General features: G+C 34.9%; 1 protein-coding gene across 1 annotated transcript in view; it reads right to left on the bottom strand.

Annotated features, from left to right (window-relative positions):
• LOC136037956 (uncharacterized) overlaps positions 1–16,047 on the bottom strand; it is a 247,985-nt gene that overhangs the window by 71,073 nt on the left and 160,865 nt on the right. Inside the window, exons 8-10 of the mRNA XM_065720843.1 lie at positions 13,386–13,571; positions 9,289–9,383; positions 1,172–1,287 (exon numbers count right to left, since the gene is read on the bottom strand). Coding sequence (XP_065576915.1) covers positions 1,172–1,287; positions 9,289–9,383; positions 13,386–13,571 — 397 coding nt within the window. The remainder of the gene's footprint in view (positions 1–1,171; positions 1,288–9,288; positions 9,384–13,385; positions 13,572–16,047) is intronic.

Consider the following 16,047-nt stretch of genomic DNA (forward strand, 5'->3'; position numbering starts at 1 on the left):
GTCTTCTATATAGGTTCAGGGTTACACAACTTTCTTTCGTATGGTATGTCCTTCGATTTAACGTTTTCCTCCTACACTCCCTCCTTTTGCAAAAAAAAAAAGAAATCGAAGGTGTCCTTCTTTTCGTGTTTAACCAGTTGAACACTCTTACACGACCATGATTCCCAACAGAACCCTAATAGTAGTAAAAATGAACACTTTTAAATTTGAAGCAAAACATTTTGTTTATTAAAAAACGTTTTTTTTTTTTGTTTTGTTTCGGAATACTTGAAAATGGTATGTATGTTTAAGGGTTACACTCAACAAACTCTATAAGGGAAAATTCAGCATTTGCTTTTGTGACTTACACGTATTTTACCAGTCTTTTTTTTTGATTTGTCAAGTAACTATAGAACTCTCAATGACCATATATAAATCCTTGAATGTAAAGAATAATTAGCGTTCATTTGCTATATCAACACACAGCCAAGCTTTATTAGGTCATAATTAGGTTTGTTTGGAAAACGTAACTTGCACACGGCAAAAGGATTTTCTAGTTACACATTTACTTAGTAAATATGAAGGATCACATTTGGGTATGCATATGTGTAGTGACTGAAAAATAAATTCTTTTTCCTTCATTTGTTGAAGCAAACAGTCACTGTAAGCTCTCATATTACTTGGAAAATCTATAAAAAGAAGTCATGATGTCAATACTGAATTTTCACACTATATTTAAATTACGTTCCCTTTGTATTGCTCACATGTCCTTTGGAACACTACATTTTCAGTTGATGCTCCTCATTTAATTGGTATTTTCTTGGCTAGCACTTTCATTTTGTCATTCAAGCTATTGGGTATATTCTTTCTTTGTTTCTTCTTTTTTTTTCTCTACCTTATAAAAAAAGAAATGAAAAGTATAGATTATTTCTGAGACAAACGGCTATCAGAGAACAGAATATACAGAAACAATAAATTGATAACCCCCCCCCCATTGCAAAAAAAAATTGTCACGCTGCCTTCGAATCAGATTTGTTTGATATTTGTTTGGAGATAGAGCTTACTTGAACGGTATAAAAGACAATTTTTCCCACGGCTTAACAAGAAAATTGCAAAACGATTGAGCGTCCTAACAATAGATGGGAAAGGATTGAACACATCGCCAAACGATTCAATTCCCTCAACGACTTACCGATCGGAGATTCCCTGGTGAAAACTTGGCCATGCCTCCCAAGGGCAATATCCCCAGCACTCGGTAACGAAATTACATCGCTCTCTTGCGTGCAACATGGTGAGATCCCTTCACAACTGAAATAGATTAAATTATTAATGGGCTGCTTTTTCCCACATACATTCATCGTTTGTTAATTGTAAGACAGAAATACTTACTAAAATCCTACTGCTGAATATACGATGCTTAAGGCTGTTCATGGCCCACTTCTACCAAATCCATGAAAAATAAAGAGTGGAGAAAATTCAAAAACACTTATGGCTGGCTTCGATTTTTATATACCAACAGTTTTAGCAGAAAAAAAATATTCAGCATATTAGAAAGAACTTGACCAATATGGCTCTTAGTAAATTGTTGTGGTTGTTTTTCCCAATTTTGGGTACTGAATGAATGAGTTTTATTTCCCACTAAAAAATATATCGTCACTAATGGTATAATATACATAAAGATAAAACAAATAAAAACGCACAAAACAACAAATAGATGCTAATAGGTTTATGAATTGTACTTTTTTTCTCAACTAGTTCTATATGTTTAATATGTTTTAAACATTTTTCTGTTTTGATGTGAAATGGGAACCCAAACGCACTGATGTAAGTGGATGTAAGTTTTTTTGGAGTGGCGATACAAGCCCTGGTTACTGGACTTCATGCTTTTTTTGTTGTTGTTTTTTTTTGTAAATAAACTGTATCTCCACTAAAAAAAAATCACAAAGCATTCTGCGATTTAATTCCCGCTAAACTCTTACTATACTAAAATTCTCTGGTCTTTTCTGTGCAATGGTGTACGGGTAGGGTATTTTATGACGGCTACTAATTCCTCTATTGCTCTTCCGAGGAGGTAGGCGCAAGAGAAATTTGTAAAATCAGAAAAAGCCAGAACATGTACATTTATTTTTATCTGATAAAAGGGTTCAAAATAGAGAGGGCACTAGCGCATATAGTATAACCATCACCAAAAACAGCTGGGCTCAAATTTGTCGACTGTACGAAGCTTCGGAAGGCACAATCATACCGCAAGCTTTGTGGACTTAGCATGCAAAGTCATCTACTAGCGAAGTACACGTGGACTTAACGTCGCAAGCAATTGGTAGATCAAGATAGACTATACTAGACGAAAGTTTACTGTCTTGTCACCTAGTTTTACAACTGGGCCAAGACCACTTCCTTTACTGTTGAAATTTTATTTTTACAGATTGCCTTTGTGATGTTATAATTTTACAATCTGAGAGCGGAACTATCCTGCTTAGTATAAAATAAATATAAAAAAACAAGTTTCTGTAACGGAAAGTAAGGAGCGACATTAAAACTTAAAACGAATAGAAATTACTCCGTATATAAAAGGGGCTTTTTCTCCTCAACGCCCGCTCTTTACGCTAAAGTTTGACCCTTTCTCTTAACCCTACTTTTTAAAACAGTAAGAAAGTTTAGCGTAAAAAGTGGGGCGTTGAGGAGGAAAAGCCCCTTTCACATACGGAGTAACTTCTGTTCGTTTTAAGTTTTAATGTCGCTCCTTACTTTCCGTTACAAAAACTTGTTTTTTTTATTTAATTTCTGGACGTTTTTGAATTAATGCATGTTTTGATCTTGGCTTTCCGCACATAGATAATTAAAACAAAAAATGCATATTAATTAATTGCAATTAATCGGAAGATTTTGAGAAAAAAGAAGCGAAGGAGGAGACCTAGTTGCCCTCCAAGTTTTTGATTGCTTAAAAAAGCAACTAGAACTTTTAATTTTTTACAAACGTTTTCATTGGTAAAAAATATACGTAACTTACGAATTAACTTACGTAGCAAACTTCTATATTCGTAGGTTTGTATTGCGTATATGAGGGGGTTCAACTCTCGTCGATACCTCACTCTTTACACTAAAGCTTAGATTGTGTCCCAATTCCTTAAGAATGACCTCTAAATCACAAAGGCCGGAGAATAAATAGTTGAAATTACTAAAAATGCTTTAGCGTAAAGAGCGAGGTATAACGAGGAGGTAAACCCCTCATATGCGTAATAATTTTTGCTCGTTTAAGTTTTAATGCTGCTCCTTACTTTCAGTGGAAAAAACTTTTCATATTTATTTTTGCATTGTTTTTTCAAATAAAGCTAGAAAACCCTGCGCCCCCTTCATTGAAATTCTCTTTTCCCATGAGAAGTTTCTTCATGGAAATATCCTCCCACGTACCCCCTCTCAACTTTCCCTCCTAAACCAAAAAAATCTCCCTGAAAAGGTCTGTCCACTTCCCAGTAACCATTACTATATGTAAACACAGGTCAAAGTTTTCAACTTGCAGCCCCTCCCACGGGGACTGCGGGGGAGTAAGTCACCCCTAAAGACATAGTTATTAGGTTTTTCGACTATGGTGAACAAAATGGCTCTCAGAATTTTGATCTGGTGACTTTGGCGAAAAAATGAGCGTGGGAGGGGGTCTAGGTGCCCTCCAATTTTTTTGGCCACTTAAAAAGGGCACTAGAACTTTTAATTTCCGTTAGAATGAGCCCTCTCGCAAGATTCTAGGACCACTCAGTCGATACGATCACCCCTGGAAAAAAAGCAACAAATAAACACGCATCCGTGATCTGTCTTCTGGCAAAAAATGCGAAATTCCACATTTTTGTAGATAGGAGCTTGAAACTTTTACAATAAGGTTCTCTGATACGCTGAATCTGATGGTGTGATTTTCGTTAAAATTGTACGACTTTTAGGGGGTGTTTCTCCCTATTTTCTAAAATGAGGCAAATTTTCTCAGGCTCGTAACTTTTGATGGGTATAACTCATCTTGATGAAACGTGTATATTTAAAATCAGCATTAAAATGTGATTCTTTTGATGTAGCTATTGGTATCAAAATTCTATTTTTAGAGTTTCGGTTACTATTGAGCCGGGTCGCTCCTTACTACAGTTCGTTTACCACGAACTGTTTGATCTATATTTTGGAAATATTCCATTTAGCACAATTTTTTTATTCTTACGAATAGTCTATGTAGAGACTCAGTGTGTCCCTCTTTCCTGGGGCCATACCCCCCCACCCTATTGCCTAAGTCTTATAGAAACAAGATTAAGACAAGACGATATAGCGCTTATGAAAAAGCCAGAAGGTAAGACTCTCTGCGAACGATTTAATGCTTTGCACTCGACAACCAAAATTGCATCCATTTTTTAACGCGCATAATAGCTGATCTATAAAAAAATTCTTGCATGCAAGGTCTTTGTAAATATGACAGAAAGCTATTGGGGAGTAAATTATTAAGACGTCTTATCTCTGAATTTATTATGGGTAGCAATATGAAGAAAACAAGAGTATCTAGTCCAATTTCTGTTTAATTACAGCTACATTTTTGTGATACAAGGTTATTCATATGATCAAATATATAAGTTACTAATGAAAAATGATCTAGCGGGATCATATTGAATCTAAGAAAAATTGTATGGTAAAAATGGTAAAAATTGTTCTAATATAAATTGGATTAATACAACTTAGCAGATTTTTGCTTAATTATACGTTTTTCGAATATATGAATAAGTAAAAGTCAATATACTCTCTGGGCTAAAAGCTGGGAGGCTAAAATTAAAGAAAAAGTTAAAACTTTGCTAAATAAAAAAATATATGTATAAAATGGTATCATCAACTATTTTCACAAAACGTCTGTACCTTCACCTAGAACATTTGCACACTTTTTTTATTTTTATAAATGGTATTGGGCAAAAAAAAGTTACCCATAGTCTAATACCTAAAGCAATGAAATTTTACTGTTCCAAAATTGGTGTCTAGTACAGACAGGTCTTACAAATGGTGAACTAGTATCTATATCTTAGCAATAAAAAGCCTTTCAACTCAGAGCTGACAGGTTACTAAAATCTGGAACTTAAAACCTGGCAAAGCACCAAAGTGACGGCATGTTCCTGACTTAATCAGAGGCGCCATTTAAGGGGGGGGTCAGAGGTGGGCAAATGCCCACCCCAGATTTTCCAGGGGGCCCAAGCTTTCACCACAAAGGGCCCTTTGCCGGCCATAATAATCCATTATGTCCAACAGAATCCATTCTGCCCAATTGATTTGAAATTACTGCATGCCTATTAACCAAAGAGCGTATTTACTTGACGACCCTTGGGGTAATTACGCTATTTGCTATTAATCATTGTAAACTTTGAAAGTAGGTTAGATACATAATAAAATTATCGAGTTCTGTTAAATGCCCATTTCCTAGATGATTAAGCGACACGAAGTGATTCGGAGGGGGGGGCAAGATGGGGTTCAGGCCCATCCCAAGATTTGGTCCAAATGGCGCCTCTGGACTTAATCAAACAAAAAAAACAAGTTTTTTTAAATGAAAGTAAGGAGCGACATTAAAACTTAAAACGAAAAGAAATTACTCCGTATGTGAAAGCGCTTTTCCTCCTCAACGCCCCACTCTTTACGCTAAAGTTTGACTCTTTCTCTTAACTCTACATTTTAAAACAGTAAAAAACTTTAGCGTAAAGAGCGGGGCGTTGAGGAGGAAAAGCCCCTTTTATATACGGAGTAATTTGTGTTCGTTTTAAGTTTTAATGTCGCTCCTTACTTTCATTTAAAAAAAACTAGTTTTTTTTTGTTTGATTTCTGGACGTTTTTGAATTAATGCATGTTTTGATCTTGGCTCTCCGCACATAAATAATTAAAACGAAATTTGCATATTAATTTTTTTGGCTAAATGGTTTTTTCATAATTTTAATCGGGAGATTTTGAGAAAAAAGGAGCGAGGGAGGAGGCCTAGTTGCCCTCCAGTTTTTTGATTACTTAAAAAGACAACTATAACTAATAATTTTTTACGAAAGTTTTCATATGTAAAAAATATACGTAACTTACGAATTAAATTACGTAGCGAACTTCGATATTCGTATGTTTTTATTGCGTATATGAGGGGGCTCACCCCTCGTCGATACCTCGCTCTTTACATTAAAGCTTAAATTTTGTCTAAATTCCTTAAGAATGACCCCTGAGCCACAAAGGCCATAGAATAAATAGTTGAAATTACTAAAAATACTTTAGCGTAAAGAGCGAGATATAACGAGGAGGTAAACCCCTCATATGCGTAATAATTTCTGTTCGTTTTCAGTTTTAATGCTGCTTCTCACTTTCAGTAAAAAAAACTTTTCATATTTATTTTTTAATTGTTTTTTTTTAAATAATACTAGAAAATCCTGCCCCCCCTTCATTGAAAGTCTCTTCCCCCATGGAAAGATCCGCCCACGTAACCCCCCCCCCCCCTCAATTCTTCCCCCCCCCCCACAAACCAAACGAATCCCCCTGAAAATGTCTGTACACTTCCCAATAACCATTACTATATGTAAACACAGGTCAAAGTTTGTAACTTGCAGCCCTTTCAACGGCGACTGCAGGGGAGTAAGTCGTCCCCAAAGACATAGTTATTAGGTTTTTCAACTATGGTGAATAAAATGGCTATCTCAGAATTTTGATCCGGTGACTTTGGGGAAAAAATGAGCGTGGGAGGGGGCCTAGGTGCCCTCCAGTTTTTTCGGTCACTTAAAAAGGGCACTAGAACTTTTAATTTCCGTTAGAATGGGCCTTTTTGCGACATTCTAGGACCACTGAGTCGATACGACCATCCCTGAAAAAAAAAAAAAAATAAATAAACACGCATCCGTGATTTGTCTTCTGGCCAAAAATGCGAAATTCCACATATTTGTAGATAGGGGCTTGAAACTTCTACAAGGTTCTCTGATACGCTGAATCTGACGCTGAGATTTTCGTTAAGATCGTACACGACTTTTAGGGGGTGTTTCCCCCTATTTTCTTAAATGAGGCAAATTTCCTCAGGCTTGTAACTTTTGATGGGTAAGACTAATCTGGATGAAACTTATATATTTAAAATGCGATTCTTTTTATGTAACTATTGGTATCAAAATTCTATTTTTTAGAGTTTCGGCTACTATTGAGCCGGGTCGCTCCTTACTACAGTTCGTTACCACGAACTGTTTGATTCGATGTACCCGCTTTTGAGAATGAGCTGGCACGCTGGATTACAAATTTTGAACGGTGGCATATAGGTAGGGGGTGCTCAAATAAATAAATATATTAAAAAATATATAGGGCCATACCCAGGACTACAGCCTGAAGTTTCGTGTTGAAAATATTATGGTAAACTGAAATGAAAAATTGATATATGGATAAATTTGATCTTACATGTAAAATTTTTGATAGTTGGCTATTGAAAAATATCAGCAGTTGGCTGTTTTAACAATGATTATTTCAGTAATTATTGCGACTTTATTATTTTTTTTATTTTTTTTTTCTTTGCTCCACATATTTTTCTAAAATTAAAAGTTTTGCAGTAGTTTGTTTTGTCCGGTAAATATTCCATTCAGTCGTTACTTGTACATGGTAAAGGTTTGACAATAAAAATCCGAAAAATATATTAAACTTCTTTTTTCAAATATTTCTTGATTTGATATTAAAAAAAAGCAAGAGTTTTCAACTGAAAATAAGGATCACCATTAAAACAAACGTAAATTATTCCACATAAGAGGCTAGAGGCTCCTTCCTTAAGCCTCGCTCGTACGCTAAAGTTTTTTAGTGCTTTCAAAAAGCTTCTCATTATTATTAAACGGTTCTGTGTTTCAGGAGTCATTCTTGAAGGATTGGAGCTAAATAGTAAAATCTAAGCGTAGACCATCGGTTGAAGTCGGGGAGCCCCCCCCCCCTCATACACGGAACAATTTCAGTTTGTTTTAAGTTTTAAAGTTGGTGCTTACTTTCAGTTGAAAAAACTGGTTGTTATTTAATTCCTGATTGTTTATCAAATCATGTCAGGAAATGTACCTCCCCTCCCCGTGAAAAATTAACTGGTTTTCGTTATTTAATTCCTGATCGTTATCAAATCATGTAGGAATAAGCATATATATATATATATATATATATATATATATATATATATATTTCAGCCGCAACAATTTACAAAGAAACTACAACAAATTTTGCTGCAAAAACATTTTCTGTGAAAACACACAAAAGATTTTAGAATCATGACATCGTAAAACTCTAAAGCTTAATGAAAACCGGCAAAAAGAGTCATGTAATGAAATTTTTTGCGTCTTTGTTTGGCTTCAGTTTTCCCAAAGGAATAGAATTAAAACTTTAAACGGTAAAAAGACTTCTTGTTTTTAACTTGTTATCAACTCTCCAGTTCCCTTTCCAATATTCTCGAGAAAACAACCATCGGCCATGATCCCTATCATAGCATCCACTGCAAGGAATAGCTAGTGGACTATGGTGTGATATTGCTTTGTAGTTAATATAATAGAAAAATATATAACATAACACATAATATGTATTATATAATAAAAATATTATATCATACACAATATATAACATAATAAATATTATAAATAATAAATTGATATTTGTTTATTTATAACCCACAAAATACAATGGAAAAACTGTGGAGTAAATAACAAAAAAAAAGGTTCTGCTTAATATTTATAAGTAGCAACAGCAAAGTAAAAGGTTCTGCTTAACATTCGGGAAAGTTTATACTATTATTAAAAAGCAATTGCTTTAAAAATTTACTGTTTGCGTGGGAGTCAAGCTTGAGGTTTCCCGGTGACTTTTTCTACTGTGCCAAACATTGTATGTTGTGACATTTTGTAGGCTTTGGAAAGCCGATGAATCGATTGTTTAGAAGTTTACAGTTTAAGCTGTTCACAGTTTTACATTTTCCGTCCTTTTCATCTTTCTCTCTTTTACATTTTCCGTCCTTTTCATCTTTCTCTCGTACGATTTGAAATAACATGTATTCATTTAGTCTGCCGCTGATAGAAAGTATGTTATTTATTATTAACTAAATAGTGTTATTTGTTTATCGTTGAGTATATAACCCACACACGAGTGCACCGCACTGTAGGGCATTAATTTGATATTTTTTCGGGAAAAGAAAAATATTTTTATGATTATTGAGGAACTTGAAAATGTATTGTCATCGTTGAAATTTTTTCACCACCTCTGACGATAATGACTTGTCACGTGTTCAGGAATTTCCTTAGATTTTGTAACTCAGAACGTCATCAAGGTCTAATAAAAACAAACCTTTCATTGTTTTTGAAGCATTTTCTTCTCAAAAAATATTCCCCTTGATTTTCATAGGACGGCTCATCATACCAGTGAACAACAGCTTCACACGCCTAAAATTAAATTAAGGTTCAGATTCACGTTAAAATATATGTTATTAGAACATAAAACTATACATTTGAATGAATTTATCCAAAATAAGGAAATTACTCCGTTAGGTTTAGATTATTCTCACCGTACAAGTACAAGTACAAGGCTAAACTTGAACGTTCTTCTTCGCATAGCTATTCCTCTTTTTATTTTTAAAAGTAATTTCTATTATTTTCTACTACTTCTTAAAGATCAACCAAAATCCCGGCTTCTACAAAGCATACATCGGAGGTCAACAAGAAACGAAGGTAGAAGAGTTCCTTAATCAATGCATCCGCCAAACGTTCTCCAATGCGTGTTCCTATACAGTATTTTCACATAATTCATATTTTTTTTTCTTATTTTCAAACTTACCACCCCCTCTCCGAAAAAATCCTCTTTTCATGCCTGAGCAAGATGAGTAATTATTTCGCAGCCTCTTTTTTGGTCTCCCATCCCCACTATCAACAACCTTCAACAAGCTCATGTGCAAGGAGTGTCAGACGAATATCAGGTAAAAAAAAAAAATAATAAAAATATTGATCACCGTTATTGTTATTATAATCATTATTATTGTTATAATAAATAGTTGTAGAGTTTGAAGTCTTTAAGAACATACTTACTTTTTCTTCTAATATTCCGTTTTTATCTTGTTTTCTACTTGCCTTTTCCTTCATTCTCTCTATCTTTTTCCTTTATACTGTTTTTCACAGATATATCATAACCTTTTTGCCCTTGTTATGCGCTTCTACACCCATTCACATTCTAAGGTTTTTAAGACAGCTCATTATCTTACAAATATTTTTCACTTATAAAAACCATAACGAAAGGGCTTAGGGTACCCGGAAAATATAATTTTTTATGACTGGACATTTCTTAGATAGATAGATAGATAGATGGATATATTTATTCATACGAAAGCCCAACTGGGCCATGGTGACATACACAAAACAGGTGATACAGCAACAAAACATAGACTGAAAAGACTTTAAAACTAATTATGTAAGAAAATCATTACGATACCTCATACCTACCCGGACGAAATTTCCAATATTATTTATACTTAAGCAACACCTACTTGTCGAAATTTCCAAAATCCAATCTCTCCCTCAAATTGACAAATAACTTTTTTTTATTGCCCTCATCCCCTCAAAAAATTGGGTTATATAAATAAATGAAAAATAATAGCTTAAAATGGGCAAGGAGCGACTGTCTTATATTTCCTACACCCGTGATATAATCCATCCTTTACTCAACAGAATCGGTTCAGCTGCATTTTTCCTCGTGTTTCTGGAAGAATTATTTGTCCCTTTTAATGGTTAATGTTACCTCTAAAATCCTTTATGCCAGCTACTGGTCAAATAACTCTTGACTAACTTGAAAATCATTAAATAACCACTAAAACAGTCCCTTTATGAAAGCAACATCACCTAACTCACGAAAAATATCGTTAAAAGCGGAGCAAAATCCAATTCTTTTCCCCTCGGTGCATAACGAGGGAACTATACTCTAATAAACAATAGCCTGATAAAGCGAGCTAGATTGGATCACATCACGAAAATCTCAAAGGAACTACTTTCCTGCAAAAAGGCCTTCTCAAAGGGATATATTCGAGCGGGGAAAACGTTTCACGTTTCACCAATTGCTAAGCGATGACATTCCCGGTTCTTTTTTCTTCACGTAAATGACCATATTTCAAATTCTTTTCACTACATTCTTCTGGATTTTGAGTGATGGATTAATTCTTCCGGGTTTTGTTTGTTTCAGTGAGCTTTTGTTTTGGTAGGTGGACATAATAAAGCCCTCTGAGTCTTCAGCGGTGATACAGAAGTTTACCGTGTATGAAAAATACTCCGCACGCTTTGCCGGCCCTTAAAAAAATTTACAAACAGTGCCTTGCAGGCAGACTCCAGATAGGGAGCAATCCAAAGTCCATGTTAGGTGAGAGATGGCTTTTTAGATAATCGTAGTATTACCTAAGAGCGCGCTAGTTGGCGTCAAAACTTTCGTGTTACGACAAAATCAACTAGCTTACTTCACTTTTATCAGCGTCAAAATTCAATCTAATTCAAGCGCATTCACAACTGAAATATACTGTAATTATCAAGTCTACATGATACATCTACAGGTATCAAGTATATCCTTAACGTAGTTAATGGTCGACATATCGATTCACAGATATATGCAACTCCTTCTGTCTGACTGATTCGTGTTGAACAATGATACTATTGTGGTATAAAGGGGGTGAAATAATGAAGCCTTTCGGGTAGGCTTAGACACGTATAACTACGATTGACCCCTGTGTCGTACAGACTCTGAAGCTTAATCCCAACTATCGCGCATATATATATATATATATATATATATATATATATATATATATATATATATATATATATATATATATATATATATATATATATATATATATATAAGTGCCGAAGCCCTATAGGCAAGTGTATTCTCCTGATGAGCCCTTGTGTTGGGTTGTTGCCACTGAATTATTTGTCTTTACTGTTATTATTGTTTGGTAAATAACGACTTATACTCATTGACGACATGACTGCCTGTCCATGGATTATTCTTTATGGTTGATCGTGTATGGCTATGCTGTTTGACCTATGTGATTGTATGGATGAGTAGGGTTAAGGCCTCATTCAACTTTTTTTTTTAATGTGTTTGTGCTGTTGCATTGGTGATTTCTCTTTTCTTTATATATATACATATATATATATATATATATATATATATATATATATATATATATATATATATATATATATATATATATACGCCAGAATTTGCATATTTGCATGCCATAAATTCTTAATTTTACTGAAGTTGCTGATTTGCCACTCTATTACTTAAAATAAAAAAAATAACACGAAAATTAATTCTAATGCGTAATTTAGATATTTCAGAGCGTGGGCTATGTGCAAAGGAACACGCTTCGTTTATAAATTACAACGTAGTTAAAGCAAAAACAATTACTGGCGAAAAATCTTGAAAAGAATTTCACATTAATCTGCGGTTAGAAGACAAGCAACAGAAAGATAATACGAAACATGAAACCGCCTAAGACCAACTCTAAATCTACAGTTCAAACAAGTCAGTCACAAGGCGCTTTAGACGACACTTGTGGTAAAAATAGCAAAACGAGCATAACAAAATGACATAACTTCGCTGTGTTGACCACAGGTGGCTTAATACTGTAATAACCTTATTACAAAAACCACATTTTCTACTACCACACTTCCCCCATCCCACCAAAATTAATTCCTGTTCCAAATTTTGGGCTATTTAGACATTTGGTTACAATGTTAGATTGGTTGTTTTCTAAATTAGAAATAAAAGCCAAACGTGCATCGTCTTTTTTGTTTGCTAGGTTCATTTAAATTCAAACCTCTTTCATTTGAAAAAAAATCGCAAAACCGGCAACACGCCAAAACATTTTTTTAGTCATGATGATAAAATACACAAAGAACAAAACGACAAACTAAGGAAAAATCTATAAAGGAAAACGTTTGATATTCCAACAAGGCCGTATCATGGGGGGACGGGGGTGACCAGGTTTGAACCCCCCCCCCCCCCCGAGACTATTCGACTCGTAAAACGTAAAAAAAATGTATACAAAAGAATTATATGCACTTTTTGTAACCCTCACCCCCACAAAACACTCCCCCTCGAACAAAATCCTGGATACGCCCTTGGATTCTAACATTAAAGACCAATCAAACATAAAGATGAGTAAATTTTGAAGAGAAGCGTAAACCGGGTCTCATATTTTAAAGAAAGAAATATCCAACCATCAAGGTGGTCATGCCCTTTCTGCTTCTTAAAAATTCCTATGATGTTTTATAGTGCAATTTCGTGCATTTCATGTTTTTCTGTATTTTAATATAACATTACGCTAAATAGCCTTGTGAAACCAGGCTTTTTACATAAAAATGAATTTAAAATTTTGACCTTCATTGAAATTCACTCACCTGTGAACTAAAGCCAGGAGTCTGGCAACAGCAAGATTGGGACGGATTTAGAGAATTGCCGTGGAAACCGTGAGCAGGAGACTGAGAATGGCTTCTTGTTGAGTACTTGTAATACCTAGCTGTTTGATCTTTGGTGTTACAATAAATCCCAGAAGTGCAAGATTCTTCGATGCGTGAGATCCTCAACTGAAATTGAAAACTTATGCTAACGAATATCGGAAACAAACAATCCCTGACTCCAAATTCCTGTGAAGCAAACAATATAAAGAAAGAAAACGAGCAAAAAAAATTGGGTATTTAAAGGCCAAATGAAAATACTGAAGAAAACGCAGAAAGCGAATATTTCGAGAAAACAACAGCCTCTCTTCTTCAGAGCGAAACAGAATAATATGATCAACGAAAATAAACACAAAAAACAAGTACGGAAAGTACAACAAAACAATGGAAGAAAACCACCAAAAATTAAATAAAATTCAATAAAAGACCAAAACATAAAAGAATTAAAATCAAAATACCTATTGGCGAGTTATTCGCCAATATCCGCGATTTGCAAAGAATCCAAACAAATTTGAACTGCCAACGACGGATACTAACAAACAACTGAGAAATTAAAAAAAAAATCATTCACTCAAACAAACAAAACAGCAATTGAATAAATTGGAGAATTAGGTCACTTAATTTCTGGTTTTAACCATTGCATTTCCTGCAGATACCCTTTGAGACCTAAGGGGTTGATGATGTATTTGAGCAAACAACTGATGGAAAAAACGGCTTATTAAAACCAGAAATGCTATTGAAAGAATATATTAAAGAGCATGATATATAGTATACCTGCACAAAGGAGGGGACTTTGGGACCCCCCTCCTCTTTCGACATTCGCATGAAGGGTTCTACCACTGAAAAAATTGAAAACAGTTACGAATTTGCCTCTTTCAACCTGGGAAACCCCCAAAATAAGTTTAACACAGACAGCTGAACAAAGCCCGTTCAATAAAGGAAACCCGAAAAATATAACCCAACTAGCCGACTCAACACAATTCGCTTGGGTTATTTATGCTTTACCGAAAACTAAGTAGGTGGCTGAAACCGTATTGGCCTTAAATCGAGGTCTTTAAATAAAAGTTTAACTTTGGCAGAAAAATACTTCGAGAGAGAGACCATTCAGTGTGCTTGCTTCCCTTTAAAGGATACCTGTAGAAAATGAACTTCTGTCTCCAAATAACCCGAAAGCTGTCCCCCACTCAGCACCCATAATGCACGTTTCAACCTCCCTAATTATCTATATATTCATTCAGATCACCTGGAGCACCTCTCGTGGTGAATACTGGTATAAAATACCTTCTTTTTTCGTGGCTTAGATATCCCCTCCCAATTAGAGAACTCATTGGCCAGAAACTTAATAGACAACCCGCAGCTATGCGTTAATCTATTGGCATTAGAATCTATAATAACGGTTCATTTTCAGCGAACTTCATTATGTTAGGAACAAATGATATGCTGCTCACCAGTACGGCCTCTGAGATTGGGAAACTATATGAATACCCTTTGAATGGTTCTCAGAATTTGTGCTTTATAGCATCTTTATCCTGCCTAGGCCAACATTACTGATTTTCCTGCCAAAATGGTAGAATGTGGCAATATACTATGATGATATTTCTTTTATTATTTGAAAAGGGCACTATATCTTAAATACTCATTCAAAATAAACTCTCTTTTGATATTCTTGGACTACGGACTATATATTCTGTCAATAATGGAATTATGGTTCTCACACACGTTAATTTCATTGCATTATTTCTACCAAGACCACGGCCTTCTGAGGAGGAGTTTAATTCCTATTTCTAAAATAGTAAAACTTTCATGTACTCATATTTTTCATATGGCATAGGTAAAAGTGATGAGCACCTTTAGATTTAATAAAAATTCATTTTTAAAGATTTGGTTTCTAACGACATGGTCAATCCAACTTTACTTTGTTGCTGCGAACTCTTTGATTCAAGGCTCTCTTAAACGTGAGGGAGGCTACTACTCCCTTCATGAGACCCTGTTTATTACTTTCAAGTTTATTATTCGTATAAAAATGATATTAAGAATGGTAAGCATCTCTATAAAAGTGCACCCCTCGGGACATTTATTGGGAGGGAGGTCTAAGTATCAAAAATGAATCGTAGGGGCATCACTTCCACGCTTTCAAGGTGAGTTCTTTAAACATATTTTTTTATAGGATGTCTCCAAAGGATAATGACAGGGGAGCTGCGGGAGCTTTGCCACCAGGAAATTAGAGGAAATTAAAAAAATGTATTTAAAAAGGAAAACGAGAAATATTATCATTTAATTTTCAGTAAAATAAGCTCCTGGTAGTACCCTGCCCTCTCTTTAGCAGTTTCCTGGAGACACTCATGGTGCTCCTCACATCTCTACCATTTATACCGGTAAGCATATGAATGTAATCTTTTATGTTACCCATAAAATATTTTTTTTGTAATAAGGAGAGGTATAACTCCGAAACAACCAAATTACACAATGCACCACCGCACGGCAACACTGTCTCTGAAACCGGGAAGCGCAGCATAAGTGGGATAATTCTAAGATCTAAAGATCGATATGTTCGTTTTTTGGGCATTCTTGCTGATGAAAACCTGTCTTTCAAATGTCACATTGA

The sequence above is a fragment of the Artemia franciscana genome, chromosome 2 (genome assembly GCF_032884065.1).
Source record: "Artemia franciscana chromosome 2, ASM3288406v1, whole genome shotgun sequence".
Classification (NCBI taxonomy): domain Eukaryota; kingdom Metazoa; phylum Arthropoda; class Branchiopoda; order Anostraca; family Artemiidae; genus Artemia; species Artemia franciscana.